The 26,118-nt window shown below is 41.7% G+C and overlaps 1 protein-coding gene across 1 annotated transcript in view; it reads left to right on the forward strand.

Annotated features, from left to right (window-relative positions):
• The window catches only part of smad6b (SMAD family member 6b), a 52,487-nt gene extending 31,728 nt beyond the window's left edge, over positions 1-20,759 (forward strand). Inside the window, exon 4 of the mRNA XM_055661418.1 lies at positions 19,843-20,759. Within this exon, the coding sequence (XP_055517393.1) occupies positions 19,843-20,384 (542 nt within the window). The 3' untranslated portion in view covers positions 20,385-20,759. The remainder of the gene's footprint in view (positions 1-19,842) is intronic.
• The last annotated feature ends 5,359 nt before the right edge of the window (positions 20,760-26,118 follow it).

Raw genomic sequence — 26,118 nt, forward strand, 5'->3', positions numbered from 1 at the left:
TTCCTTTCAGTCAGAGGCCCACTCTGTCAGGGTTATGACCTTTTGGAGAAAGCCATGTCATCCTCTTTGAAAAATGGGGAGCATTCCTCTCGCTCTCTCTGTTGCTCTTTATCTCTCGCTCTCGCTCACTCTATCCCCCTCCCCACACATGTTACAGAGGCCTCTTTAACCCTATGCTGTTGGCCCCAAGCAAGCAGATGCTGCGTTTTAATTCCAGTGGGGTAGCTGTTTTTTTGCAAGTTTATGTTCTCGTGACAGAAAGTCAGATCAGCCCATTGTAATCTCCCATTTCCAAATGAATTGGGTGAAGGAAGCGGTGGGCCCGCTGTTGCCATGGTGGCCAACTTAGCTCCCAGCAGCTCGGAATTGAAGATAACAGTAACTTGGTGAAATACAGGCTTTTTTCAGTTTGCTTTCCTGTGGATTTCAGCCATGAGAATGTCTTTGTCGACTGTATATTTGGGCTCTGCAGGCATCTTAAAAGAATATAATTTTCATTGTTAAAACCTGGTTTATATTTTTGGCTACTGGGCAATACATTGGATGATCAAATTTAGGCCTGGGTTATAAGCTTACCTTTGACATTACAATTCCCATTATTTGGCCAATTTCTCTTGCTTGAAGATATTAATTAGTTCCTGGCTACATTTAGAGGTACTATGTTACCATCTCCATCTTCTGACCTTAAGACAACCCGACAGCTGGTGGCTCTGGAGGTGATTGTGTAAGTGCTTCCACTTAAAATATGATGCCAGGTGTGGGGGGTGACCATTGTGCCAGAAATAATCCCCTCGCCCTATCTCCAGTTTTGTCTACCCCAATAAGTTCCTCCATACTCCGGCAACATTGATGAGTTGGGAAGAGGAAATCTCTCCTTACCTCACTAACCATGCGAGAGAAATTAGATTATTTGACAATAACTGTTAATGAACAAATGGTGATGGATCTTGTTATGAGAGTTAGGCGCAGACTACACACTACTTTTTCACTCTTAATAACCACTGTTCCTATGGAAGCTGACTTTAATATACATTTTATTCTGTGTAGAATGATTTTGGGACATGAATTTTCTCAAAACCTTTAGTTCAATCCTTTCCAGAACTGACTGACCATTGCGGCATTCAAGACTAGGGAGGGTAAGTGCAACAAGGGTTTCCTCAAAGTCAAAAAACTGCAGATGTTGGGAAACAAAAACAGAAGCGACTCTAAACGTTCAGCAAGTCCGGCAACGTCTTTAAAGGGAAAACAGACAATGTTTTGGGTCCCAATTGGTTCTGAGCTCTTAAATAAGTTGGTGTTTGGCTTCTCCGTAAACTGAGCACATGCAATTTACACTAATGATTCTGTAGTGTAATGGTTGGTGCTGCTACATCACAGTTTCAGCAGCCTTAGTTTGACCTGCCTCTGAGATCAAGGCAGTTTGGAGTTCACGCTTTCTCCTTGTGACCTTTATGGTTTTTTCTAGGGTGCTCTACTTGCTTCCCACGTTCCAAACGACTGCTGCTAGATTAATAGGGCACTGTAAAGTTCCCCGAGTGCAAGTGGATGATGGGAGTATCAGGGGAAAATGGTGAACACGTGATACAATAGGTTACAGAGAAATAAATGGCTCACTGAGTCTAATGGGAATTCTCTGGGAGCTGCCATAGACTCGATATGCCGAATGGCATCCTTCTTTAGCATAAGGAAAATGAGAAATATGAATGTCCACTTATCCACTTTTTTTTGTTTAAGTCTCAGTTCATAATATTAAGCATGGAACACCTAGGGAGTAAGATACACTCGCTGATTGCACAATTATGTAATGAAATATTAAACTTGGGATCCATTTTGGAAATTTAGGTGGATGCAAGTGATTCCATGGCACTCTTGTAGAACAGATAATTTTTTTCTTGACGTTGTTGGTTAATATTTGGCCGAGAACCAAAAGTAGATGATGTGGTCATTATCTCACTGACATCTATGGGAGACTGTTATATGCAAATTAAATTTACCTTCATTGTGACTGATTATATTTCAGAATTTATGTTATTGGCTGTCAAGATGCTTTGGATGTCCCAATATTACGAAAGGTGTTATAAGATCTGTCTTCATATAATGTCATCTGTCTGCAATGTGAAGTGGGAGAAGAAGTCCAATAATACAAACTGTCAAGACTTTACCAATGAGAATCCATGAGGAGTGATCTATTACATGTGTGGTGCTCTTCCTTCACCTCTTCAGGTTGATTTCCTCATTGCAGCCATCAGTCTTTACTTGTGAGACCACAACTCAAATGTTTTCCGATAGGTACAATATTGGCAGTACTGGAAAATTGTAGCTATGAGGAAACATAGGTGTTGTTTTCTGTGGAGCAGATGAGGCTAATAGGGGTGGTTGAGGTGTGTAAACTGATGGGATTTAGAAAGTCATTTGAGGGGTCAAAACCTAGAGAACATGGACTCCAAGTAAGTGGTAGAAGGATTAGATGGGAGGTAACAAAAGTTTTTTTTTTTTTTACCCCCAGAGGACGGTGGCAGTTTGAAGCTCACTCTCCGAAAGGGTGAGAGAGACAGAAATGCTCTTCACATTTGAACAATACTTGGATGTGTACTTGAAGAGCTGTAACTTGCAGGTCTATGGGCCTGGTGCTGGGAGTTTGGATTGGGCTGGGAGATTTGTTGCTAACTAGCACAAGCACAATTGGCTCCTGTTTTGACCATTTTCTCGCGATTCCTCGATCCAGGTTTAGCAGCAGAATAAGTTACAGAAGCATTTTGTTTTCACAGTCCAAGATGCGCGTATTCAGCAACACACCTTACCGAATTAGTGTGGCAGCATTAAAACTTTTTAAAAACAGTAAATTATAAACTGCCATAATTTCTCCCCCGGGAAGTAATAAATGACTAAGGTAATCCTGAAACTAAGGGAAACTTGCGTTGCATGAACCTGTAGAGAGATTTAATTAGAAGCCTTGACTGCAAAACTAACCCCAGGTCGAAAAGTAGCCAAAACCTTCACTCCCCAGGCTGAGGAATTCCAGGAATTTTCATTATTTTCAGGGGGAATTTGATAGGCCCGAGTCGCAGAAAAGAGTTAATGCTGGCTTGAAAAGCCCGTGCATGCATGCAGTGCTCTCCATAATGTTTGGGACAAAGACCCATCATTTATTTATTTGCCTCTGTACTCCACAATTTGAGCTTTGTAATAGAAAACAATTACATGATTAATGTGCACATTGGTAGATTTTAGTAAAGGCAATTTTTATACATTTTGGTTTCACCATGTAGAAATTGCAGCAGTGTTTATACATAGTTTATACAAGCTTCTATAACAACACAATCACACTGCTGAACTCGGAGTCCCGACGATAGATTTCTCTGGTCCCTCCGTCCCCTTTGTTTAATCATTCTGTATTTCCTGATTATTCTGTATCTTCCCTATTTCTATTTTTTTTGTTTTTCTTTATGTACAACTACTACGGACTGACGCAAAACTGCATTTCGTTGTACTGATACTTGTATTTGTGCGATGACATTAAAGTTGAATTGAATTGAATAGTCCCCACATTTCAGGGCACCATAATGTTTGGGACACAGCAATGTCGTGTAAATGAAAGTAGTCATGTTTAGTATTTTGTTGCATATCCTTTGCATGCAATGACTGTTTGAAGTCTGTGATTCATGGACATCACCAGTAGCTCAGTGTCTTCTCTGGTGATGCTCTGCCAGGCCTGTATTGCAGCCATCTTTAGCATCTGCTTCAGTTTTCTCTTCAGCATATAAAAGCCATGCTCAATTGGGTTCAGATCAGGTGATTGTCTTGACCACTCAAGAATTTACCATTTTTTTTTAGCTTTGGAAAAACTCATTTGTTGCTTTAGCAGTATGTTTGGGATCATTGTCTTGCTGTAGAATGAACCACTGGCCATTTGTTTGAACTTGAGCAGATAGGATGTGTCTATACACTTCAGAACTCATTATGCTACTACCATCAGCAGTTGTATCAGAAATGAAGATAAATGAGCCAGTACCTTCAGCAGCCACACATGCCCAGGCCATAACACCCCCACCACTGTGTTTCACAGATGAGGTAGTATGCTTTGGATCTTGGGCAGTTCCTTCTCTCCTCCATACTTTGCTCTTGCCATCACTCTGATATAAGTTTATCTTCGTCTCATCTGTCCACAAGACCTTTTAACAGAACTGGTTGCTCTTTTAAGTACTTCTTGGCAAACTGTAACCTGGCCATCCTATTTTTGCAGCTAACCAGTGGTTTGCATCTTGCAGTGTAGCCTCTGTATTTCTGTTCAGGAATTCTTCTGCAGACAGTGGTTATTGACTAATCCACACCTGACTCCTGAAGAGTATTTCTGATCTGTTGGACAGGTGTTTGGGGATTATTCTTTATTATAAAGTGAATTCTTCTGTCATCAGCTGTGGAGGTTTTCCTTGACCTGCCAGTCCCTTTGCGATTAGTAAGCTCACCAGTGCTCTCTTTCGTCTTAATGGTGTTCCAAACAGTTGATTTTGGTAAGCCTAAGGTTTGGCTGATGTCTCTAACAGTTTTATTCTTGTTTCTCAGTCTCCTAATGGCTTCTTTGACTTTCATTGGCACAACTTTGGTCCTCATTTTGATGAACAGCAATAAAAGTTTCCAAAGGTGATGGAAAGACTAGGTGCTGAGAGCTCTCTTATATCTGCATTTAAGAGACAAGTAAACACACCTGAGCAATTACAAACGCCTGTGAAGCCATGTGTCCCAAACATTATGGTGCCCTGAAATGGGGAGCATATGTATAAACACACCTGTAATTTCTACATGGTGTAACAAAAATATGTAAAAATGGCCTTTAAAAAGATCTGACAATGTGATTTTTTTTTCTATTACAAATCTCAAATTGCGGAGTACAGAGGCAAATAAATTAATGATGGGTCTTTGTCCAAAACATTATGGAGGCCAGGCACCATAATGTGTGTAATCACACCAGGTGCCATCATACACTTGAATTCTAATTCATGCCATGATCTCTCATCAAGGAGTGTTCAGGCAGCCTTTAGAAACACGCAGAACCTGGCTGCAGAGATTGTATTTGTATTAATGAGAACCCGTGTAATCTCTACCCATCTTCCATTACTGAGGCTTTGGGTCCTTGTGTGCAAATTGGCTGCTCCTCTCGTATTATTACAGTGACGACAGTTCAAAAGTACCCAATCAGCTGAAAATCACTCTGGAGATATGTCTCTTTTACTAGATATGACTATTTAGCTGTTTTTTGATCCAAGCTAAACGGTTGTCTTGCATCCTATACATTTTCATTGGATGAGCCTCCAGCCACCTGGATGGAAGAGTTGGAAGTGGGATGGACTTGGATTTATCTTTCTTGCCTTTGCTGCATGTCTGGCATTCAACAAGTGAGATCCACCTCATTTAAGGTTTTGTTTTCAGTACAGCAAACAGGAAGATGTTTTCTATGTTCTATGAAGAGTCACAGTGATTAATTCAAACTTGAGAAATGGGCATCAAGTTCTGCCAGAAGGCTTTCATGCGTCACTTTAATTTTTGTTTGCTGCATTAAAGAACACCTCATAAATCCGTTGTTTATTTTGCATTGGATCGATCATCTGTACAGCTTGTTAGTGAAGGAAGCGCGTAGGCTATGAGGATGTGGACTTGGTGGTCAAACTGTTCTCCTCAGTGAGCTAATGGCTGAAAGGTTGCTGCAGGAAGTTGTACTGATGACTGTGCCCTATTCTGTCTTTGAGATTAACTTGTAATGAAGTCTGGACCAAGCCCATCGCAAGGACTGTGAGGGGGTAAAGTGAAAAATGAGGAGCAAAGAAGTGCCATGGGAAGGAAGAGTTTGAGTCTGTTGAGGGTTGAAAGGCAAGAGGAGTATGGAAGTGAGTGATTTACTGAGCTGAAATACTATTCCATGGGACTTGTATATTCTTGGCTTCCATTAAGATCACTCAGTGAAGTGCCCTGAACTCAAAGGACGGTTCTGGCACACAGAGTTGGAAAACGTACACAGGAATTAAAACTTACAAGGTTTTTTTTGTGTGGGGGGGAGGAATCTGTTCCAGCCAAAAAATATAGTAAAAATCAAAAAAAAAAAGTTTTTAAATGGATATTTGGGCATAATTGGAAAAAGTCTGGATTGAAATGAGCTGCTTCCTCTTATAGGTTTAGCGCTATAAGAGCTGGATTCTTCCCGGAGTCAGAGTCCTATGTGGAGTTGGATCGGGAAGAATTGTGTTTGTGTCTCCTAGGCCGGAATGCCATGTGTTGACTGTTGTGCAAGAGCCACTCCCCTTCAGGGGACTTTATTTGGAAAAGAAATAGGGGACAGATTATATTTTTATGAAGGGGAAATGCCACACCCTTTACTTTGTTCATTTTCTCCATTTGATCAGGCCTGCCTTGATCAACACTACAAGAATCAGCAGTAAAGTTGCCAGCACCCAGTCCCCCGAGGCTATAGTGCACTGGTAGTTTTTCTTTCTCAGAGACTGGAGCTAATGGATGTGCCCCCTGCTCTGGAGTTACAACATGTCCCAGCATGGTACCAAAGGAGTGTTGTGCTGTCAGAAATGCTGACTTTTGTATGAGATGTTCACCTCTCAGGTACCTTGCCAGCTGGGCAAAGAAATTCCAGAAAGGAAAAGAGCATGTGCTGGGGTGGATGTGAGGCAGCAAGATACATTATTCACATCATGAGCTTTTGCTAGTGGAGTAAGAGGGAAGGGAGTATTTGAATGGTCATGGCAATGGAAGCATACGGGCAAATGGGATTAGCATAGCTGGACAAAAGGGTTAGCATGGGCATGTGGGCCAAAGGGCTCATTTCAGTGTTGCATGACTCTAGCTAAACAAAATCGGAGGGAAAAATACAACAGCAGAGATAAAATTGACAGAGAAGGACTGATTTCACCAGCAAATGGTTGGAGAAAAGATAAGCAGGGTCATGACATACATCACTGGGAAATAAAATGATCTGTTGATCATCACATTGCTCTACGTGGGATGTTCTGTGTGCACCACCTCAGTTTCCCCACATTAGGTGCCCACAGGAACTGCATTTTATAGCACTCCATTGACTGATTACCATGGGGCACCCTGGGGGTGTGAACGGTGCTATAGATATGCAAAATATTTGCTCTCGGGGGCCCTTGTTCTGAGGGGAGTGTGATTCACCCCCACAGAGTAGGATTCATTCTTGTTGAGAGACAGACTAAGGAAGCTCGGGCCTAATCAGTATGGATTACATTGGAATGTGTGTGGGTGGCATGAAAGGGACTGGCATTTGCATGGGCATAATTCTGGGCGTTATCAATGACATACGATCAATGAAGGTAGGGAACCTGCATAAATATTGGCAAACAATAATACAGATTCTCTGATTACATCTCCAGCCAGGATATATTTCTCAGCTAACTCTAACTGGTTGTGTTCACACACTTGTCTATGGGATTTAGTGTGCAGAAATACTACATTTCCGTTGTAGGATCATTGAAAACAATCCAAAGCTTTTCCCAACATCTGTAAGAACTCTCTCTCCCTCTCCCTCTCTCCCTCCCCCTCGCTCCCCTCCCCCCCTCATGACCTTGCAGTGAGGCTTGGTCTTCACTGCATCAATAAGCAAGAACCATGGGCTTTCCTTAATGAAACCCATTTGCCCTGATGAGGCACACTGGGACAGGAATGGGGAGGGAGAGCTGGTCTGATTCCTCTAGGATCTCTGGGATGGGGATGTGTGAAGCACATTCAAAAGTCTCTGATCAAGTGATCAAACATCAAACCTGAGATGGAATACTGAAGTGGAATCTTGTAACTGGTATAGTCATGGATGGTAACTGGTATAGAACAAGGATGTTTGACAAATAAAACTCTTATAAACGAGGATAGAGTGTGAGTGAGTAACCAGAGAGCCACTCCGCTATTATCTACCTGTCTCCAGAGACGTAACTCGACTCTCTGCTCAACCCACACTGAGATAAAGGAGGGAGGAGGCTTTGCCATTGGACTTTGGGAAAGAAGTGGCAGACTCCTGGGGCCTGGGCCTCAAAGTAGGGATAGGGGTGGGGCTATTTGAAGATTTCTTCTGAAAACAAGAGCTTTCTCTCAGTTCTTTACACCCCATAAGGGACTTCCCATGGTGTATTCTCAAAAGTGAGAATGCCTTTTTTGGAGAAAAGACATAAGACTGGAAGACGAAAAAGGCTGTTTATCCACTTGTACCTGTTGTACCACTAGATATGATTGTCACTGATCCTTTATCTCAGCATGACTTTTGTGGACTTGCCCATATTCCATGATTCCCTTACTATCCAAGGATCCAAGCATTGTCAGCACAGCAGGATCCCATGGATGGCAATGTGATGATGGCCCAGTAGCCTATTGGTTGATATAAACTTTAGGCAGAGCAGGATCCAAGCTCTGCTGGCAATCTAAAGAATCTAAAGTAGGTGCCACTTTACAGGAACCAGAGGTGGAACTTGGCATATTTTGATCTATGCAGCCTGCCATCACATCGATGTGACAACCACTGCAACCCTGCCAATTGACTAAATATTTCTTGTTCTTTGACACACTACCCTCAGAGGTGTATGGCACAGAGTCAACTTTGGCCCAACGTCCATGCCAACTGTAATCCCATTTCCCCTGTATTAAGCCCATATCCCTATACTTGCCTATCTGCCCTAATTCCTTTCAAATTGTAATTTTATTTGCCTCCACCACTCATCTGACATCACTCATCTAAATAACCAGTGTGAAAAACTTCCCACTCAGATCTCCTTTAAATTTTTCCCTCTCATGCGCGTTCTAGTTTAAGACTCCCTCGCGCCTTGGAAAAGACTATCTGCCTTCTCTAAGCTTCTCATTTTATATACAAAATCCCAGCGTTCCTCTTGGGTTTTTTTTTTAAATTCCACTCGTGTTTTCAATTTCCACTGTCGTTTGTCCCTTCCCAATCTCTGCCGTCTGCTCCAGAGATATATAACTTAGAATTCAATCTGCCATGGCTAATAATGATCTTTTAACTAATATCCCTAAAACTAAACAGATAGTTATTAAATTACTGATTGCGGGATCTTTCTATGTGGAAATGTGCTGCTGCTGTTTTTCTTGGATTAAAGTAGTGAAAGACTTAGTGTAAATGCAAAATCTTTGTTTAAGGCAGACATTTCCTGTGGGTTTTAAGTACAGGGCACCTTTTTTCTCCCCAACTTTAATCAGATCCACCCAAATATTTTGTGGGTTTTTGTTCGTCTTTTCTTGGTCCTTCATATTTTTAGAAATAATTATTTTGCAGTACACATCTAATTTTTTTTTAAAGCAGTTTTTAATTTCCTCGTCTGTTCGTCTGCCTACAAGAGAGGGGAAATGCTGACTGCTTGAAACGGCCCCATATATAAACAAGAGCTCTGTTTCACTGCGTTTGTCTGGCTGATAAGTTGCCTTTCGATGGGAGAGATAGCAGTGTCGCCAGGCTGAATGTTGCTGTTATAAGTTCTCGTTGTCTCTGTAATAATAGTTGTTCTAAAGTGCTGGAATTGTACCACTTCCTCCAAACAGGGAAGACAGTGGGAGCCATTATATTAAACCTCTCTAATTCCGAGTCAAAATATTGATCAGGCTTTTGTGGCACACCATTGGACCATGAATTCAAATACTGAATTTTCTTCCCAATTTATCTGGCAGTGTTGTTCTGCACTCAAAGCTTTCAGGGCCCCTCCCCCGCTGTCTCCATAATGGCATCACCTAATTGCTTCAGGCAAAAGCTAATAGTTGGCTACGGATGAGACAGTGCAGGCCCCTTGTATTAGGGGCTGGCTGAGGGAGATCGTGTCTTCAGGGGCACGGCAATCTGCTTTTTGAGGTTTTGTTTAAAAGAATGTCTGAAAATTTAAAAGTAAAAGGAATTGAGTGGCTGCATTTCAGCAAAGCATTGTTGAAGACTCGTAAAATGTGCATGGGGGAGGCAGAACACAATCTCCTATTTACTGCCTAATAGTTTCCTTACGGCACCATCTCTTTATTACCAGCCCCTTTTCTCTCCCCTTTCACCTCTCTCCTGCCTGCTACTCCATTTTGCCCCATTACCTCTCACATTCATTCATTGTCTGCATTTTATCAAACCTACCCCCACATACTTGCCCCATGTCACTTATCAGAAAACCTTTTTTCCTTTAAGCTTTATTTTTCCTTGTGTCTTTCCCTTTCTCCTCTCCCCGTATTGCTCTCCCCCTTTTTCTTCACCTCATTGTGTTTATTTGATGACTTTTCACCCACAATTTTTTTTCTTCTGATTTAACACTTTCAGTTCACTTATCTTCCAGTGTGTAATCACTGACTCAGAGTAGGTCGCTGAGTTTGTCAGTGCCTGGAACCGCTAAGTCTGTTTGCACACACATTTTAACTGTTTCAATGCTGCACTGATCTGGGGGTTAAAGAAAAGGAGTTGGACAATCAACCCAAAAGCCACTCAATTAGAATATGACTGATGTGGGCAATTAATGCCTTGGTTCTGCAACTTGGCATTTGAAGGTTTCACTTGCCTCTCAACTTCAGCAGATTTTGAGGGGCAGAATCCAAGCCATCCGTGCATGACAGTGTTTTCTGACATCACTCACGATGGTCTAGCTCTGTTGTGCCTGGGGTAGAGCTCATGACATTGGGGGTAACATATGGGCATTAATGGAAGATAAACTAGGAGAAATCAGAGACTTAGGATAAATGGGTCATTTTCAGGTTCAGTTCGAACTTTAGGGACACTGCAGCAATCAGGCCCCAACTAATAACTTGGCTGAAGTGGATTGTAGCCAAATTTGCTGAAAATGCTACGATTGATAGTAAAGCAAGCTGTGAGGAGATTGCAAAGAATTATTAAGGGATAGAAACAGGGTGTGCAAGTGGGGGGGAAAAGTTTGGTAGGTGGAGAATAACATTGGGAAATATGAGCTTTTCCACATGGGCAAAAAGATGAGAGAAACAGAAAATTATCTAAATGGAAAGAGATCTCACAACGCTGATACACAAGAGGGAGCTGGGTGTTCTCAGACATGAACACTGTCAGGTAGTATGCAGGTAGGGAAATTAATTAGGAAGGCCAATGGAATGTTGACCTTTACTGCGAAGAGGATAAACTATAAAAGTAACAGAGTCTGACTATAAATGCACACGGTGTTGATGAGACCACACCCAGAACACTGTAAAGATTTTTTGTTTCCTAACTTAAAGAATGATATACTGTATGGGAATGAATTCAGAGGAGGTTCATAAGATAAATTGTGAAAGAACATCTGTCCTGGAGATATTCAGAACTAGTTTCTGATATCCATTTAAGACAAATGAGGAATTTCATATCTTAATGAATTTGGAATTATCTGCCCCAGAGAGCGGTGGAGGCTTATCTATTGAATATATTCAAGAGCAAGGCAAATATTTTAGACTACAGAAGAGTAAAGTGTCATGGGAAATGGATGAAGCGGAGCTGAGGTCGAGATTGGAATAGCCATGATCTTGGAGGCACCAAGAGCTTCAGAAGTTTATTACAGACTAACAATTAACATACTTGTAGATTGGTTATTGCATGTGAACCAATCAGAGTAATGTATTAACATTAACTCCACCTTGCTGTACATTTTAAATTAACACTCACTTCCCATATTACGTAGTCACACCGGTCGGTGGTAGAGATGAACTAACAACGTACTGTAGTACACCACCATGTAAACATGTTAAGAACTGTACAGACACAGTCTGGTGTTCAAAGCCAGCTTTAATCATCAATCATGGTGGTACAGTAAAATAGGTTGTTCGTTCATCCATTGGGTCTTCAGAAGTCTTGATCCGACACTGCATGTTGCACAGTAGCCAGCACCTCCTTTTCCATTTCGATCTGTTGTCTTCCTCCTTATAACCTTCTCTCACTTGTTCCTGACAGCAACAATGGTGCTTACAACACTTGGGACATTTTGAGCTGATGGACGTGGGAAGGAAATGTCTTTCTTTTTATTTAGGATTGTCCTTAAATGCTCAAAATGGTAATGAATAGTTGAATATTTGAATAGTTTTAAAATTCAGTTGAAGTGTAAACATATTATACCGGTGTGACTGTGTACCCACAGAAGGAAGTTGGAATGCTTCAGTGAGGTGCTTGGAATGAGAGTTATTTCATGACAATTTTGTTTACTAATTGGATGGTGTGTTCTAGCGTACAGTGACATTGTGGTTCAGTTACTTTGTATGATGGCCTATTGATAAAATTATTTCAAATGTCATCATGTGATTAAATAAATCAGGAATTATAAAGCTAACTCCTAGTAATGGTGACCATGACTGTTTAAAGTAATACTCAACTGGCTCAATATTGCCCTCATGGAAAGGAAATCTACTGTTCTTACCCTATCTGGTCCATGTGTAACTTTAAACACATCAATATTGTTGACTCTAAGCTAACTCTCTAAAAACACCCCAACATTTGTTTGTTTAAGGGCACGTTGTGTGTACTGGTCTTGTTTGTGATGTTCACATCCTCTGGACAAGTTAGTATGGTCTTTTAAAACAAAGGTAGACACAAAATGCTGGAGTAACTCAGCGGGACAGGCAGCATCAGGGCGATCCTGTTTAAACCAGCCTCTGCAGTTCTTTCCTATAGTTCTTTTAAAACAAATTGTGTCCTAGGCCAAGTACAAAAGTAACCACTGTGCTGCAGCAGGGCAGCTAGCCATCCAAGGGCCCAAGAACGTTCGAAGCAGTTGGATCCAGAAAGTGTATTAAACATTTGGTTACTTTAATGGGGAGGATGGTAAATCGGAGATAGGCTTGACGTTTCTTCTGTTGCCATTTATCCCAGGGCATCAGGAAGTAGTCAACCAGTCCTTTGGATAGCGGGTGTTGGAGCTGGACAGTCGGGGACTTCATTAATGGTTTTGTCAAGGCAGCACTGAGGATGTGCAGCATTGTTGGAGGTGCCACTTCTGCAACTTTTTTCCCAGAGCACTGAAGTAATGTTGGAAGCATAGATAGATTCCACAAACTAAAACATCATAAAATATCATTTAACCCTTTTAAAACTGATATTGATTGGAGAGTAGTTATTACCCCAGAATTTTGCCAAATACCTTGTTGGTCTTTGGAGTGGTACTGTGGGATCAATTTAATTCCTCCTCAGAGGCAACCACTGGCTCAGTTTGACGTCCCATTTGCAGGACTGTGCCTCGGGAGGTACAGCACCCTATCAGGACAGTCCGTTGAAATTATTTACTCAAATGACTAAATTTATGACCTCTAACACTGAGCAGGAGCTCTGTCCACTATTTACTCAAGTTTTCCTTAACAAGCATCTATATCGTCTGTCCAGCATGGATCTGTGCTCAGTACATTGCAGCGATGGTTTTAGGAGGAGGCTTGAAGCACTTGATGCACAAGATTTGCTCTCTAAAACTCTCCTCTCTCTCTCTCTCTCTCCCCAGACTCAATGGCCCAGTGTAGATTGAGGGGTCAGGTTTTAAAGGCTCCTGTAATGCATATCTGGACGATTTACCACATTAAGGGCATTATTTAAATAAAAGTTGCTTATTAAAAGAAAATTAAGCATTTTTATCCGTTGCATATAATCAAGCTTCTCCATAATATGGGAACAGTTACTAAATGTTATATCCCGAGTTACAACTTGTAGGCGCCGCCTGCTCAGTCTGATTGTGTCTTCGTGTGGACTGGTGGCTATTGCCAGGGCTAGTCTAACTGAGTTCCAGCTCCTGACCGTTGCTTATGAATTCCTGGGTTTTGTTATCAGTCGATGGAAGTTACTGAAGCAAAGAGCGGTGAACTCTCCTCAATCAACAGTCACATAACTGTTGGGGAATCCAGTCTCAGATAAGGAAGGGTGAGTGGAATGAAGCCTTGCAGACCCGAGGGCACCAGCCAGTGGGACAGCTGCAGTCGTCTTCAAAGTTTCTGGCTATCTGATAACTTGTGCTTATTAAGTAATTGGGTCACAATTTGTTATTTGCATAGCTTAATTCATTTTATTTTAGTGCACAAAATATGTTGAACTATTGAACAAAGGCAGCACAGCAACTGACTGTTGGCAGATTTAGTTTCTATTGGTAATCCTGGAATAGATCTTGAAATGGGATAGGTAGAGGTGAGGAATAGGAGTGGGGGAAGATAGAGAGATCACTCTGTGTTGACACCACTACATGTGTAGGAAGGATCTGCAGATGCTGATTTACTCCGAAGATACACAAAATGCTGGAGTAACTCTGCGGGTCAGGCAGCATCTCTGGAAAGAAGCAATGGGTGATGTTTTGGGTCGAGACCCTTCAGACTGAGAGTCAAGGAATTCCTTATTTCCATCACCCAATATTCCTCTGGGAAGAATGTTGAATCACAGAATATCCTAGCACAAGAGGCAATCCTTTCAGATTCAGGAGCAGACAAAGTAGAATAAACATCAGAGACTCGGCTAAATTACTTTTGGGGGATACTAATGGGTTACCAGATACATGGAGCTCAACCTATTATTTAATAAGTTAAGAGATGTGGTTGTTGCTGACAAAGTCACCATTTATTGCCCATCCACATTTATCCTTTGGAGAGTGATAGTGCATCGCCTTTTGGAGTCGCGGCAGTCCTTCTGATACTGGTGCTCTCTGGTACTGGTGTTGGATAGGGAGTGTTATGTATTAGACCCAGTCTAAATGAAGAGCCAGCAATGTATTTTCCAAATTGGATGTGTAATTTGAGGAGAGCATGCAGTGGTTGTTCCTTTTCTGCTTGTCGTCCTCAATGTAGATGTTGTGCATTTGTGAGGTGTTTAAGGGTTAACTATGCCGGCTACAGCTGAAGAGAACAGAGCATGTACTTTTCAAACTACTTTGTAAATGGAAACAATTTTAAAGGGCCATCAGAAGAAAGATTTGCTTCTGAGCAGCCCGTAAAAAATCTCCAGAGCTCGTTTCCCCTCACCCCCTGCCAAGTCCTCCTCCCTCTACCCACAGGAAGGAGTGGAGAGTTATTGGTGCCACACTGGATTTGTGTAGCTGCTATCATTGTGGCTGATTCAGATAGGGTGGGTGTTCAATGGATTCTGGGTATTGTGCGGGGACGATGCAACAGTTTCGCAATTTGTGTTCAATACATCGGCACTATTTGTTTTGATGGAGAACTGTGTGGTGACAAAGAGACAAGCAATGTTTGACATGGGAGCTGAAAGGAGAGTACACAAGGTATGAGAGATGGTTTGAGATGAAAGATCGAGGGAGAGGGGTGCAATTTCATGATGGGAAACGTATTAGAGAGGCAGTTCCGCTCCAGAGCAGGAGGCTGGCTTTAGTCCTGTTGTGGCAGCGAGTGTATTGAAGGGAAATAATGGCATCACCACAGTGAGTTAATCAAAGCTGATGGCATGAGGCGAGGGAGGTCGAGAGGGCACTGTCTGCTGATAAGTTGTCAGAGAGCTGAACACAGCTTCGGAGACATGCAAGCTCAAAGAATCCCCACCCCTCTCTTACACTCCCCTATGTCTCACTGGCTGTAGATTATGTGTGTCCAGATAATTTAAGCCAGCCCATACAGCTCTTAAGGTGCTTAGTCTGCTTTTTAATGACTTGGTGGATGTGTCGTACGGGGAATGTATCTGTGGCTGTTTGATTCTCATTAATTACATGCTTGTACAATGTTTAATATGCTTGGTGTATACAGCCTCTGCAGAACATGGTTTAGCTGAATGGTTACAGTCCTTTATGTTTTTCCGTAAAATGTTCTGCTGCATTTTTGCAATAACTGTAAAGCCGTGCCTATGAGCTGTAACTTGAATGGGATTTGGAGTCCTTGGGGAAATGAGGGTGGGATGGTTTCTTGGTTAATGATTAGTTTTAATGATTGAGTTGAAGAAGTGAGCTGGTGGGATGAGGTCAAGGCCCTCTCCTTCAAGTATACAAGGACATCTTGCAGGCTGTTTTGGCATATTAATACTGGGAGTAGGAGGTTTTTAGATGGCATATTGGACCAATGCCCTTCTTTGTATTGCAGTGGTCTCAGTACATTGTTAACGAACTGTTGAGTGATCCATATGTCTTGGGGCGCACATTCCTCATTCAACAAGCTTTTAGCTACTTTTGGATCTTGCGCGCTGAATAGTTTCTAGCATTTACTTTGAGCACAACTTATTGAACACATATATTGTGTTATATTTTAAATAACCAGTGGCTTTCCTTGGAGTGGCGAGGTAATGAACTGTTACAGTTACAATGTTTTAAAGACATTCAGACAGGTACACAAATAGAAAAGGTTTAGAGAGATGCGGTCAATACAGGCAATGGGACTACACTCTGCCTTGTTGATAAATCCTTGGCCCGATAATATGGCTGACATTTGGGCTGTGTCTCGACAAAGAAAGTAGATGCACAGGAACAGGCCATTTGGCCCATGATGTTTGTGCCGAACATGATGCTAAATTAAACTAATCTCTTCTGCTTGTGCGTGATCCATATCCCTCCATTCCCTTCATATTTGTGTACCTATATAAAAGCATCTTAAATGCCACTGATAGATCTGCTCTCTCCACCACCCCTAGCAGTATGTTCTAGGCACCAACGACCCTCTGTGTAATGAAAAATACACTTGCCCTGCACAGCTCCTTTAAACTTTCCCCCTCTCACTTTATATGCCCTCTAGTTCCTGACATTTCCACCCTGAGGGAAAAGGTTCTATTATGATAGGCAAACCCTATCATTGCCTCTCATAATTTTATCGGGTCTCGCCTTGGCTTCTGACACTACAGAGAAAACAATTCCAGCTTGTCCAATCTACATCTAACTAATATCCTCTAATCCTGGCAACATTCTATTAAACATTTTCTGCACACTCTCCAAATCCTCTACATTCTTCCTGTGATGGGGCAACCAGAACTGCACATAATATTCCAAAAGTGGCATAACCAAATTTTTATGAAGATAAGCATCCCATATGCCTTCTTCATCACTCTATAATCAGGCCATGATGCTTCAATAAGACAAAAACTCTCAAGATTAGATCAACATTTCAAGCACAATGTACAGGGTTAACTTTTCCACATTAAGTTGTCTAGAGTTTGGGGCAGGTGCCAGTACGCTGTACCTAATGCAGTCATTGCCTGTCCCATGGATTCTTTGGCGCTTGGTAGCTGCCAATCCAGGCCTGGGAAGTGCAAGGCTAAGATTAAGTGAGGGAAGTGTTAGATTCCTGGCATAGACCAGATAGGCCAAATAGCTTCTCCCTGTGCTATTTCATTCGGTTATTCTAATGTCTCCCTTCTTCATGTATGCAAAATGAACTAGAATAGTAAAGATGACTTTGAAAAGAAAATATTGCAGTTGTTAGGTTTGTAGTGGTTTATAGTTTATAATATAAATTCATGGTGTGAGCTTGAGATCAACTAGCAATTGTGTTTAATAATAATGCCAACATTACTTCAGGCCTGCAGTCAATCGATTTAAATGCAATATAGGAGAAACCACATTTAATCAAATACACATTAATATAGAACACATTTCTTATAAAGCATTGTTAATATGTCACCCCTGAACTCATTGACTCCCAGGTCTGACTGCAAAAGCCTCTGAAACCTGTTATTTCTTCAGTGGGATCATTGTAAATTGCACGAATCTCATCATTAAATTGTGTTTGAATCCAAAGTCTGCTAGTGCATTCTGGAGGGAAAGAGACGATGAGAGATTAATCCAGATTATGTGGGTGTTCATCAAGAACCACTTCCTTTTAGTTTGATGATGAAAAGGCACAGATTACGGATCAATTGGTTCTCCTGCGCAGTCCATTATCACAAGTTACACTGTGGGGCAGATTGGGACCTTTTTACAGTATCACTACAGTTGTATTCCACAGAGCCATGGTGCAACCACGAGCTAATTCAATGCTCAGACTGGTTGTGAAGCTATATTGTATTCGCTGATAAAACCATATCTTAGGATAAAACATCAAAACGAGCATAAACTGTTCAGGCCCTCAAACGTACTCCGCTTGAGTCTGAACGATGACAGTATTTTAGTCATTTCATTTAATATTGTTGGCTAATAAATGGCAGTGTAACTTTTCCATAACCATGGCACACACAATCCCAGTTGGTACAGTTACCCAGAATATTGAGTGGCATCATAACATTAGGAAAATGTCTCCAATCAGAGGATGGGGAACATGGCAACTGTGACTCCATCATCATAATCACCCAGAACACAGATCCATAGATTCTAGGCATGAAGGAAATAAAGAACTACTATCGCAATAATGCTGGAAAATAACACTGAAGTAGACCATTTAATGAATGGTGGATCAGACTCAAAGACTCATACTCAGTTCTTACATTCTTATACAGATTGATCACATTTGATTACTTGTTTAGGAATGTGGAGGCAAACCCAGTCCTCAGTAGATGTTATCTGCAGGATCGTTTCAAGTCTACAAACACCTTGTATTAATGGACATGCAACTTCCCCGGAGAACTTTCCAAACTTCTACCAAATGTAATGAGGTTGCGACAGCTAGTTGAGAATGGGATGCAATATAAGCTTTGCAATTCATTGGAAAATGCCAATAAAATGTCAATAAATTGTGGCAGTCGGATGCTGTTTCACTGGTATAAAAATGAATAGGCTGAATTGAGAGACTTTACAATTTCACTCTGCCACACCACCCACTGACCACAACCTGTAGTTGCACGTTACAGCCTACTGTTTACATGCAATTTTCATTCTAAATTTTAATGGGTCAGAATCTGACAACAGATAAGAGGTGATTAGAAAGTTAGTTGGCAACTGTGAAACTGAATGGAATCTATTTATTTGAAAATAAGTAATATGTTATTTTATATGAATATATGTGGATAGGAAATGTTTAGACACATGTAGATGGGATCAGCTCAGCTATAAAACCTGGCAGGCAAGGACAAGTTGGACGAAAGGACCAATTTCTGTGCTGTATGACTTTGATTATGTGATTGCACTTCTCCACTTGAATAGCAAACATGAGTGTGATTGAATTTTAAAAAAGGCTTGTATTTCTGTAGTTTCTTCTGCAGCTTCCAGACATCCCAAAGTGCTTTTTCAATTAGTGAAGTGTAGTTCAGGATTGTAATTCAGGAAATGCAGCAGCCTGTCATCACGGAAAACCACTGCAAATAGCTGTGTGATGATGACCAAATAATCTTCTTGGGAATGACTTCGGGAAGAATAAACGTTTGTCAGGACCATCGCAGTGTCCTCCACTCTAATGATGGCTTGGGACGGAGGGGGAAAAAACAGTTAAGCCTCTTGTCTGAAAGGCAGTACCCTTCGACTATGCAGTGCTCCCTCAGTACTAAAATGGCATTGTTGGCTGGATTTCAATTGAGGGAATTGAGCTTAGTTGTGCCTCATTGCTACCAATTGAGCCACTTCAGGGTCCTTTTGTGTACATTTCATCTCACATCTCATTTAATTATTACAGCATGAAAGTAAACATTTTGGGCTATGGTGGCTCTTGGTGTAGCAACTGTCAGTTCCATTCCTTGCTCTTCCCTATTGCTCTGCAAATTATTATCTCCAGCGCACACTCAGATCCTTTTGGGGGAGTTTGATTGCTTCTTTTTTTAATATCCTTGCATCTGCTTCTCAAGCACAGTTTGTGTTAATTGATTGATATGTTTCCAATACATAATTGTTTGCAAAAAAAACCCAAAACACTTTAGGTAATCCTGAAAGGGATGACTAAAGATCTATAGACATACAGTTTGCTTTTGTTTACAAAGTTAATATTGAGTCACTTGAGCGGATGACATGACAATAGATGTCCTGACAGTTTTCTTTTTTCTTTTTTCAGATGCCAGCCTCTCACCCGACACAATGAAGCAGAGCCACTGGTGTATTGTGGCCTACTGGGAACATCGGACCAGGGTTGGACGCCTCTACACAGTTTATGAACAGTCTGTCAGTATATTCTATGACCTACCTCATGGGAATGGCTTCTGCCTCGGACACTTAGCCTTGGATAACAGGAGTGAGACCGTCAAAAGGACTCAAAGTAAAATTGGCTATGGGATCTTGTTGAGCAAAGAGCCAGATGGGGTCTGGGCCTACAACCGGAGCGAACATCCAATCTTTGTCAATTCCCCAACGCTGGACATTCCCAATTCTCGGACTCTTATTGTTCGGAAAGTGATGCCAGGATATTCAATTAAAGTTTTTGACTATGAAAAATCCTGCCTTTTGCAGCAGTCCTCAGACACCGACTATGCAGATGGGCCATACGACCCAAACAGTGTTCGAATTAGCTTTGCAAAAGGCTGGGGTCCTTGTTATTCAAGACAATTCATAACATCTTGTCCCTGCTGGCTGGAAATAATGCTTAACAACAACAGATAACAGTCAACCTCCAGGAATTAAATCCTATATTAAAAAAGACCAGACTATTCCAAATATCATTTACCTAGATTTAATATAAAGTTTTATATATTATTATATGAATTATATATTATACTTGTAAATATGGAGTCATTTTTACATTGTAATTATTTATGTATGGTGCAATGTGTATGAATACAGATCACAACAGGAAAATGCACTTTGGTTTATATATACTCATTCAACACCAGATTAAATTATACACCAAAAATAGCAAGAAAGCCTAGGTTTGGTGTATAGTTCTGTCGTACTATTAGTACCAAGACAAAAAAGCTAACGTACCAGTAAAACAACAAGATGAGACACTTGTTGATAATAAAGTATTTGCATTATAAATTGGTTGCATCTAGTCTTTGTACCAGGCCACATTATACCACACTTCTCTGAAGAAGCTAGCTCGATGCTTCAGTCCACAGTAGTTCAATTTCAGTTGAAATATTGTGCCCAGTTCTGGAAGAATGTCAAGGTTGAAGAAGAAATTCACCAGGGTGGTCCAAGGATGGCGGATCATGGATACATGGCTAGACTGCACAAGCTGTGCTTGTTGAAGGTTCAGAGGAAATTAAATAGAGCTGTTCAAAATAAAGCAATGTCCAAACAAGGTAAATAAAGGAAAGCTTCCATTTGTCAGGAAAACGGAGCAGAACAGCAAGTTTTTTCTTGACCTGTAAGGGTGCTGGAAGCTGATCAAACAGGAATTTTTAACATGGAAAGGAAAATATGCAAGGGTGGAGGAGAATGGTCAGCTCTCTCAAAACAGCACAGTAAAAAGAGGCCAAATGGCCCCTTTAAAGAAAAATATGGCTGCATTGTTCCTTTAAGACATTTTCCGGCAACGGTCACTATAATATGCCTGAGAGTGGGATTAATGGTTACATTTTGTTTAAGCTATCTGTGAATTTAACAGCACCCCACTGGTAACTGTCAATTTTTATTTTTTGTTAAACCAATATCAAATCAGCATTGTTCAATATGAAATGGCCAGGATCGGTATACCACATTGGCCATGGCTGGTTAAAGCAAAAGTTGCATCCTGCATCCTACAGAGATGCTGTCTGACCTGGTGAGTTACTCCAGCACTGTGTCTTCCACACAAGAGTCCAACATCTGCAGTTTCTTGTCTTTCATTGACTTTGTTACAACTGTCCAAATGTTGGATGACTGCAACTACTGAAGCAGTTCCTTTGCGATCAGGAGGGAGCAATTAGTGTTAATTTGGGGGGGGAATGGCATTTGTTACATTCTCTCAGTATTACACACAGTAAAGATCTGCAGATAATATGAACAAGGAGGTTGTCTAGTCTAACCAGTCCATTCTAGGGTTATAGTGCACTTAAATATAAATAAACATTACCATCCCAGTATTATTGAGTTATCTGTTTACAACTGCATTGAGGAATTACACATGTGTTTGGTATGGGTAAATAAGCCAGCATTTCCATTCCTGGTTGCTCGATGTTCCTGATGAAGTACAGCTGTGAACATAGGATGTTGCCAAACATCTGGTTGAGCAAAGATACCCAGTTCTTCAATCGACATCACTAAATAATAGGGTGCTATTAATCCAGGTTGAAAATCATCCAGTGGATAAGATATTGGCCAGCTGATTAGGCATGTGGAGAGGCATATTCTTTAAGGTGAAGTGCAGGGAAATAGGAGAGAAACCAAAGGTGGCACAGTAGCATGTCAGAGTTGTTACCTTTCATTGCCAGAAACCCAGGTTCAATCCTGACCATGTGCTGTCCATGTGGAGTTTGTACGTTTTCCCTGTGACCGTGTGGGTTTTCACCGGGTGCTCCGGTTTCCTCCCACATTCCAAAGATGTGCGGGTTTATAGGTTAATTGGTTTCTGTAAATTGTCCCTAGTGTGTAGGATAGAACTAGTGTACGGGGGTCTGTGATCGACACGGACTCGAAGGGCCTGTATCCACCGTGTATTTCTAAACTAACGCAGCTTCAGAGATGCCGAGGGTTAATTTCAAGGGGACTAGATCAGGTGCATAGCTTGAATAGTGCCTACTCTTCTAGCTGGAGATGTTTAATGTACTGCAGAAAAGAAAATGAATAAGGCCAGTGTTTAAGAAGGAACTGCAGATGCTGGAAAATTGAAGGTAGACAAAAATGCTGGAGAAACTCAGCGGGTGAGGCAGCATCTATGGAGCGAAGGAAATAGGCAATGTTTTGGGCCGAAACCCTTCTTTAGACTGAAGAAGAGTTTCAGCCCGAAATGTTACCCGTTTCCTTCGCTCCATAGATGCTGCCTCGCCCGCTGAGTTTGTCCAGCATTTTTGTCTACCTTGAATAAGGCCAATGCTGGGTTGGAAATCATCACCAACCTGCTGTTGGGGTAAAGAAGTGGAAAAGATGGTGACGCGTTGAGATATTTCATCTTCTTGCGTATGGCGTGCACTGCCTAAAGTTGTAGGACAACTTGTTCTATTTGATCTTATTTGATTGTGCACACCAGGTTGATTGCATTCGCTAAAACAGGGCGGACCATGTGAAGGTTGCAATCTCCCACTCTGAGATATTTCATGTCATGTGGAGATAAAGAGTCTCCTGTTTATTTCCACATTACAAAGCAGATATATATGGAGTGAACTTACCCTCTTACGTATAAGAAAGTTACTTCACAGCACCGGTTTTTAATATATGAGAAAGAGCTTCCAGCTGTTGGCTTCAGTGACTCCAGAGTTTTTGTTCATACTACATTATCAGGAAGTCCATTGCGTGTGTTGATCAATCTTTCTGTTAAGAATTTCCTGTCATACGTCTTTATCTTGCTGGCTGCTCCAGTGAGCCATTCTCCTGTGTCTCCACACCACAGTTTAATTTGCACTTTTAATACAGGTTTACCATCTGACCAGCCACAGATTATTGTGGTTCTATTTGGACTCGGGCTTCCCTTACTCTTACTTGGCACTGACCCAGTGAAAATGAAATGAAGGGAGGAAGTGGACAAGGTCCATTTGGAGAATGTTGCTGTCATCCTATTTCTGAGCATGACAATCACCAATAGTAGATATCCAATTTCATTCTTAAAGAGAAGTTTTAAATTTATTGCACCAGGAGAGAACTTTGGGGGGTGAGGGGAGAGGTGGTAGTGTTCTGAAAGTTGCTTACAGGGGTAATTATTTGCAAATTCCTTGTCCACTAATGTCTAACATGCTTCAGTTGACGATTTACTGTCCTTATCCAGCCTGGCCCATAAGGGACTCCACACCCATGGCATATAGCAAAGTAGTTATAATCACTGGCCTCTGTTCAGGGGTAATTTGGAATCGACAATAAATGATGGTATCACCAGCCTTGTCCACCCCCGGTGAACAAATAGCAAAAGTATGAAAGAGAAACTCGCAATTGGAATATTTATTGGATCGTAACATAAAAGGGACCCACAACTAAAAATGGAGTGGATTGTTTACAGATTAGGACGCGAGGCAAGTTCAGAGGAGCTACTACCACAGTATCAGGAATAAAAGAAAGATTGTGGAAAGGCACATCAACAGGAAGAGAAGACACTAGAAGCAGATGATGCCAATTTTGAAGATAAATTTTTATTGGGGGAAGTTACCCAGACCTGTGTCCAAAATGGATGGTCTCAAAACTACACAGTATTGAACTGTCCCCAGGTTTTTGACTGTACGGCCCATCACATTTCTGTTGTGTAAATGTTCAAAAGCATTTGTCAGAGAGAGGAATACATCAGATATTTTTAAGGGCAAAGGAACAGCTCCAAAATGTAATGGAGGTTTGAGGTGATGTGGGTTTATCACACATGAGGTTGGTGCACCTACAGTACGTGCACTACAATGCATAGGCAGCTTTAGAGATTGAAGGTACACAAAAAAGCTGGAGAAACTCAGCGGGTGCAGCAGCATCTATAGAGCGAAGGAAATAGGCAACGTTTCGGGCCGAAACGTTGCCTATTTCCTTCGCTCCATAGATGCTGCTGCACCCACTGAGTTTCTCCAGCTTTTTTGTGTACCTTCGATTTTCCAGCATCTGCAGTTCCTTCTTAAACAGCTTTAGAGATTGTTGTCTTAGCCAGTGAAGTGATTTGTTTTCTGTCCCCAGCAAACCTCTTGAGTGGCAGAAATCATTCCTGCACCAATCTTTTAATGTTGGGGCGGCACAGTGGTGCAGCGGTAGAGTTGCTGCCTCACAACACCAAAGACCTGGGTTCGATCCTGAGTGGGGGTGCAGTCTGTCAGGAGTTTGTACGTTCTCCCTGTGACCACATGGGTTTTCTCTGGGTGCTTCGATTTCCTCCCACAGTCCAAAGACGTGCAGGTTTGGAGGTTAATTGACTTGGATAAAATTGTAAATTGTCCCTAGTGTGTAGGATAGTGCTAATATACGGGTTGATCGCTGGTCGGCACTGACTCCGTGGGCCGAAGGGCCTGTTTCCGCACTGTCCCATTAAAGTCTAAAAAATGTCTTCTGGATCAGACGATCTCCCTCTGTTCTACTGAGGTTGCAGAGAGGCAGCAAAGTCCCAGCTCTTTGTGAGTTAATCTTGGTCAGGAGAGCATCTGGGTTGTGGAGAGTGAGGGGATGGGTGGTGTGGGAGTAAGTGCTATTGTTTGTCTCCACCAGGGGAAGATTGTACTGATTGTCAATGAGAACGGCTCAGAAGTGAATGTAACAAGGGAAGGAAGATTCAGACATTTCCTCCCTCATCCCAACCTTTCCGGAGTCAAAGAAAGCTGACTTCATAAAGGCAGACAGACAGCAGAAAGGATTTGTTCCCAAGATGCTTTAATTAGCCCTTCGTGTAATTTGCATGTCACTGGCATTGCCAGCATTTATTAATTGACTCTGAACTGAGGAGGCACCCAAGAGTCGGCAGATAGGTGGCTCTGGAATCACATACAGGGGACTGGTGGAGCAGTTGGGAGTTTCATTTCTGGGTTCATTTAATTACATGAATTTTATTTCCGATCTGCTGTGTGACTTCAAACATCCGTCTGGATCAATGGTCTAAACCTCTATCTGTATAAGGCCAGTAAATTAACAACTATGCAATCACACCCTTCTGAATACAAATGTAGGAAATTGTACCAGAAATAGGGATTATCTCCTTAACATCAGGGTTCATTCCCCAGAAACAAGGGATTGCCTCTCAGGTAGAAGAGATCATATTTCAGAAATAAGTAAGAACCGCCCAGGCCTAAAGAGCCATTTCTCAGAAATACTTGCCCACAAAAAGCTGCAGACCACTTAAACAAGTAATTTAAAACCTGAGGCTGAGGAGGTTTTGCTGCCAAAGGGTATTAAAGTAATGTGAATTGAAAGGTGCAGGGCGGCCTTGACGTAACTGAATGTCAGGGCTGGCTCGAGGTGCTGTTCCTGCAAGGAATCATTACCTTCTCCCAACCATTCAAGAAGCTGAACGGCAGCAGGATAGGATAAGAACGCACTCCATTCAAAATCTCTGCGCGTGGTCAATCAAAGGTCAGCCTGGAAAAGAGCATTGGTATTTTGTTTAAACTGAGGAAAACTAGATTGCTTCCTGTTTACAGAGTAATTAGGTCACAAGAGCAAATAGCAACTAAATAAAACTGGTCTCAAGTAAAGCAGCTTGGTTTGGGGGAAACACTTATTTTATTGTTGATTCTGTGCTGTGCAGTTAACCTCTGCACTAACCCACTAACCCCCAACCCCTCCCCAACTCCCCTTCCTCCCCACCCCC

This window comes from Leucoraja erinacea, chromosome 33 (genome assembly GCF_028641065.1).
Source record: "Leucoraja erinacea ecotype New England chromosome 33, Leri_hhj_1, whole genome shotgun sequence".
Lineage (NCBI taxonomy): Eukaryota > Metazoa > Chordata > Chondrichthyes > Rajiformes > Rajidae > Leucoraja > Leucoraja erinaceus.